Source organism: Frankliniella occidentalis, unplaced genomic scaffold, assembly GCF_000697945.3.
Source record: "Frankliniella occidentalis isolate FOCC.00 unplaced genomic scaffold, Focc_3.1 Scaffold311, whole genome shotgun sequence".
Taxonomy (NCBI): Eukaryota; Metazoa; Arthropoda; class Insecta; order Thysanoptera; family Thripidae; genus Frankliniella; species Frankliniella occidentalis.
Window position 1 is genome coordinate 134,737 of NW_026267436.1, and position 5,178 is coordinate 139,914.

General features: G+C 51.1%; 2 protein-coding genes across 2 annotated transcripts in view; both read right to left on the minus strand.

The window, feature by feature from the left end:
• Nucleotides 1-6: 6 nt before the first annotated feature.
• Nucleotides 7-5,178, minus strand: part of LOC113207999 (2-aminoadipate transaminase) — a 9,455-nt gene continuing 4,283 nt past the window's right edge. Inside the window, exons 2-8 of the mRNA XM_052273888.1 lie at nt 2,028-2,224; nt 1,834-1,949; nt 1,576-1,730; nt 1,312-1,470; nt 769-1,036; nt 578-692; nt 7-400 (exon numbers count right to left, since the gene is read on the minus strand). Of these exons, the coding sequence (XP_052129848.1) occupies nt 53-400; nt 578-692; nt 769-1,036; nt 1,312-1,470; nt 1,576-1,730; nt 1,834-1,949; nt 2,028-2,213 (1,347 nt within the window). The 5' untranslated portion in view covers nt 2,214-2,224 and the 3' untranslated portion in view covers nt 7-52. The remainder of the gene's footprint in view (nt 401-577; nt 693-768; nt 1,037-1,311; nt 1,471-1,575; nt 1,731-1,833; nt 1,950-2,027; nt 2,225-5,178) is intronic.
• The window catches only part of LOC113207996 (zinc finger protein 569), a 5,758-nt gene continuing 4,108 nt past the window's right edge, over nt 3,529-5,178 (minus strand). Inside the window, exon 2 of the mRNA XM_052273895.1 lies at nt 3,529-5,130. Coding sequence (XP_052129855.1) covers nt 3,529-5,130 — 1,602 coding nt within the window. The remainder of the gene's footprint in view (nt 5,131-5,178) is intronic.

Below are 5,178 nucleotides of genomic sequence, written 5' to 3' on the forward strand. Positions count from 1 at the left end.
TTCTATGTAAAAATATAGTAATTGTAAAAACATGTTAAAAGCCCGGTTGATTTCACACGAGGACGTCGCCACGCTGCTGTATGAGCTCGGCGATGGCGGAGCACAGGTCCCTGGCGGCCGCGGCCAGCCTCTGCTCGTCGTGGAAGGCGATGGCGAGGCGCAGGTGGCTGCTGCCGGCGGCGGGCCCGTGCGCCGAGGAGGCCGAGGCCGGCGAGAAGAGCGCGCCGGGGAAGGCGGAGACGCGGCGCGTGTCGCGGGCGTGGCGCTGCACCGCCTCGGCGTCCAGCCCGGGCGGCAGGCGCAGCCACACGAAGTAGCCGCCGGCCGGGCGCGCCGGGTGCAGCGAGCAGCCCGCCGGCAGCGCCGCCTCCAGGGCGTCGCACAGCGCGCGCATGCGACCCTGCGGCACGAGGAGGAGCATCGGACTCTGTACGCGACTGTCTCGACGATATGTCAAAAAAACTATTAAAACTACACCGAAATCGGCGCAATCAACGGCATTTCGGTATTATTCCGATATCGGTTCGATATGTCGTTTCTCGGTGCGAGACGAACGACGCGGCCGAGCTGCCCTTACCCTGAAGGTGGCCACCAGGTGGTCGAGGTGCTTGTCCAGCAGGCCCAGCTGCAGCGCGCTGCAGATGACGCCGGCCGTGTACGAGTTGACGCCACCACCGCTCCTCAGGATCCCCCTAGGAGAAGGAGAAGGTCTGTCGTTGAGTTGGTGGGGGAGGGGGGTTGTTGAGGGAGGAGGGCTGAGCTACTCACGAGGTTCTCAGCTGCTGTACGAGGTCGGCGGGGGCCTCGAGCCAGCCCACGCGCACCCCGGGGGCCAGGATCTTGGAGAAGCTGCCGTTGGAGACGACGTGGCGCCGGCGCGGGCCGGCCGCGCCCGCCGGCGGGGCCAGGCTCCGCTCCAGCGAGTGCAGGCGGCGAGGTGCGGCCCCGGCCCCGTAGTGCAGCAGGTTGTACACGTCGTCGCAGGCCACCAGGAAGCCGAGTGACTGCGCTACCCGCACCACCTCGGCGCCCACCTCTGCGTCACACATACCGCGCTTGTCAGGGATATACATTTAAATATTCCGGAAAAGTTCCAGTTTTCTGAAAAAAATGTTTTCTGCACAATTTTTTCGGGAAAATTTGAAAAAAAAAATGGATACATTAGGGACTTTTTGAAAAAACCTATGTTTTCTTATGGTTTGTCGTGGCCCGTACCCACGGTACATGGGCGGGCGCAGCATAGGCAACCACGGGCTGCAGCGGGCGTGGCGCTGCGGTGGGTTGCCTACCCTGACGTCCGCAGGCGCTTGCCTTGGCTGGTGCACACTCCGGTCGGGTTGTGGTACACGGGGATGGAGTAGAACACGGCCCAGAACGGCTTCCCCGTCGATCGGTCGCCTCTCTTAGCCTTCTCCTCCCGTGCCAGCCGCTCCAGCTCGGACGCCACGACCCCCGTGTCAGAGAAGGGCACTATACCGCGACGGCGGCGAGGGAAACAGTTTTAATCAAGGCAAAAAAAAAAAAACACCAAAAGGGCAAAGACACAGCAGGTGCGCCAGTCCACGGTACACGCACCTGAGACGATCTTCATCCCGGAGAACTCCCTGAAGACCGCGATGGCGATCATGTAGGTGACTTCCTCCACAAAGATGACACCGTCGGGCTCGATGAAAGAGTTGAGGATGAGCTGGAGGCCGTGCGACGCACCGCATGTCAGGACCAAGTCATCCCTACACTCGACCATCAGCCGAGGTGAAACGGAGGGGTTGCGTGAGACACCAACTTTTCTGGGGCAGTTGAGTACATTTCGAAAACACGTTCGTTTATGCTCACTCGTTCACTTGGTCGTCGTAGCGCTTGGAGAGGAATCGGCTCAGTTCCTCCCGGAAGTCCCACGGGCCGTCCGTGGCGCCGTACTGGAAGAGGAATGCGTCCTTCCGCTCGTGGGCCTGAGGAAAGACATTCCCTTTACAGGACAGGTTGGTAAACTAAAGATGCGCAAAAGGACCAGCGCTGTCGACACTCGCCATCCTGTGCGCCGTGGCCTCCTCGAAGATGTCGACGCAGCGGCGCAGCAGGTCCGGGCCCGGCGTGCCGGCGCACAGGTTGCAGAACTCGCTGTTGTACACGTTGGTCTCGTCGCCGTCGAACAGGTGCCGGAGCCGGCGGGTCGGCGGCGGCTGGGCCGCCTCTGGGGGCTGGTCAGCTGACATGCCTGCGACCGCTGTGTAGCAATAAACAAAGAGCATCAGTCATGACATCCAATCACAGAAATCAGTTTTGGGGCCGGAAATGCCAGTTTAAATGTTTCACGTAAAGGTGTGCTGACACCAGATTCGTCCCCCCGTCCACATTCGTTCTTCACCGGGATATGGCGCGAGCGCTCGATCCGTCGTCTCTGCCATGGCGGCGGCGCCTTCAGGTCCGAACGAGTAGGCAACCCGCTCACACGCGTGAACGTAGTGTTGTGTAACTGTGAATACGCAGCAGTGTTGCGGGATTGCATACTCAATATGGCCGCAGGGGCCACGGCCCCTTACGGGTGTAAAGAGTAGGCAAACCCGCAACACTGCTGCGTATTCACAGTTACCCCCGGTACAGTCCAACCACGGGAAGCAGGGTGATTCGGCCTCTAGTGGTATGACGTCGTATGACGTCGTCTTGCCGTGCTGAAGATTACCCCAGCAAGTGGGCAAGGGGAGGGTAGCAGCTGATAGAGCTTCTGCCTCTCGCCCGAAAACGCGGACAAAGCTTATCAGTCGAGCGTTGTGATAAGAAGGAAAAGACTGCAGAGGACGTTTCACTCTGCTGAAAAGCCCACAAATGGCTGTGTCTGCTTCAGTTGGAAAACCTGACGAATCTCACAGTGCCGTACTAATTCACCTCGTTGTAAGGTTTGCGCAATAAGGAGACACATGCCCACTTGTCAAGCGTACTTGTCCAGCGGACAAGCCCAATCGTGAGTCGGAGTTAATAGCACAGAGTGCGGAAGACCAAAAAAAGATAATGATGCGTTGGTTCCTCCCTCGTGAACTCACGGACGTGACCAGTACTAACTGGAACGCAGGGTTGGTCCAGCTAAGTCCTGACTGCGAGACCCTAGAGAAGGGTGGTTCCAAATCGCTATGGACGATCCGCCAAGAAGTTGGAGTCCAATCTAGCCTCGCCTCGACGGAGGAGGTGCGCCGTACTCGCAGTGTCGAGTGCGCGCTGAGTGCTGAGTGCTGAGTAGCGCAGCCGCGACCGAGCCGCATGGCAGGCTGGACGCTGGGGCGATTTCGAGCAAGATCATCACAGATTGACTCTGAGGTGTAATTTGGTTGGCATTTTTCACATAACGAAGACACATTCCACTTCTCAAATAAAAGGATATACAATTTCAAAGCATACACCAAAGTTTTATTTCTTCCAATTTAAATCACAACCGTTGAATATATTTAAAAAGAAAAACAAAATCCTACAAAAAATAATGCATATATACATGAATAAAACACATCTGAGAGAGATTTTTCATATAATAAAAAAAAGCTAATTTTCTTCATCAGAGGTCCAGTTCCCATCTCCACTTTCTTCTAACTTAACATGCTCTTGATAGTGAGCTGTAAGTGCTTTGAAACTGTTACATTGCACACCACATTCTATGCAAGAGAAATCACCCCGGCTTTGATGAATTTGAAGGTGCGAAGACATTTGTCTTTCATTTGTAAATACTTCATCACAATCATCACATTTCAGTTCAATATCGGAATCTAAATTGCATTCTTGAGGAGTTTTTGACGGACAAGCAGCAGCTGATGAGACAGTAAATTTATCACTATGAGGTGCTTCAATTTTAACTTGCAGCTGAGGGGCATTAACTTCTAAGTCATTACGATTGTTGTGACATGAAGGCGATACATAAGTGTGAGGTGTTTTAATTTCAACTGGAAGCTTAGAGGGAATATCTTTCACTTCTTTGGAAGTGCTGGGGAGTGAAGGGGATTTACGGGACATATAACTATGAGAGTGATACTGTAAATGCCTGGATTGTTTGCTTGAATTTCCATCCTTACAAAAAATGCATCTAACAACTTTATTATCTCCTGCTGATATATGATTCAAAATATGAGCTTCAACACACTCAATGGAGGTAAAAATTAGCTGGCAAAATTCACAACTAAAAAAAGAAATACAAGTGTGGCTTTTTATATGGGCCAATAAATGTGACATAGACGAGAACCGCTCACAACACTCAGGACATTCTAGGTGCAATCCATGCTGAAGATCTTCTTTATGGATCCACATTTCAGCCATGGAGTGGAACAGACGTTTACATTGTATGCAAATAAGACTATTTTTTAAATGGGTCTCCTTAAAATGTTGCTCGGCATGAGCTGTAGTTTTGGATACAAATTTGCAAGTTATGCACACATTGGTGCCACCTCTCACATGAAATATCCTGCAATGGTCGTACACCTCTGACAGCAGACCAAAAACTTGTCCACATAGAGTACAAATGAAGTGTTCAGAGGCAGAATGTTTCACATTGTCAACAGTAGGGGTATTAACTCCAAGTTCATAATTGCATGGACTCCTTATATGGTTTTTGTATGATTGTGGATTGCTAAACATCTTGCCACATTTCCCACATATAGATTTACCTGATTTGTAGTGAAGAGTCATATGCATTAAAAGCACTAGACGTTCTGAAAATTCCTTATTACATTGTGAGCATTGCAATTTTGTACTTGGCTTCAACACCTCTCCACAAACAAGATTGGTTGTTTCATCATCCTCATTGAAGTATTTAAAATTAATCTTTCTTCTTTTCGCGGCAGGTGACTGAACAACTACACTGCGAATCAGTTTTTCTTGGGATGGATATTTTAAAGATCTAAAATTTTCTGGTGCTGCTGTTCCTTTCCCCTCACTCAATTGAAGTTCACTGTAAATGTCTTCACTTTCTTGATTGGCTAGTATTTCAAGGATTTCTACACAGTTTTTCTTTGCGGCTGCGGTTTCATCCGGCTCCTCAATTTCTTTCTTTAGTATGACTTCACAAAAAGCAGGCATCTCAAGAATCTCTTGAGTATCCGGGTTTTTAGGTAACTTTCCCTCATTTTGAGGATCACCCTTAGAGATATGATTTTCCTGGCAAGTATAAAATAGAAAAGATAAGATGCAATGCAAACAATCACA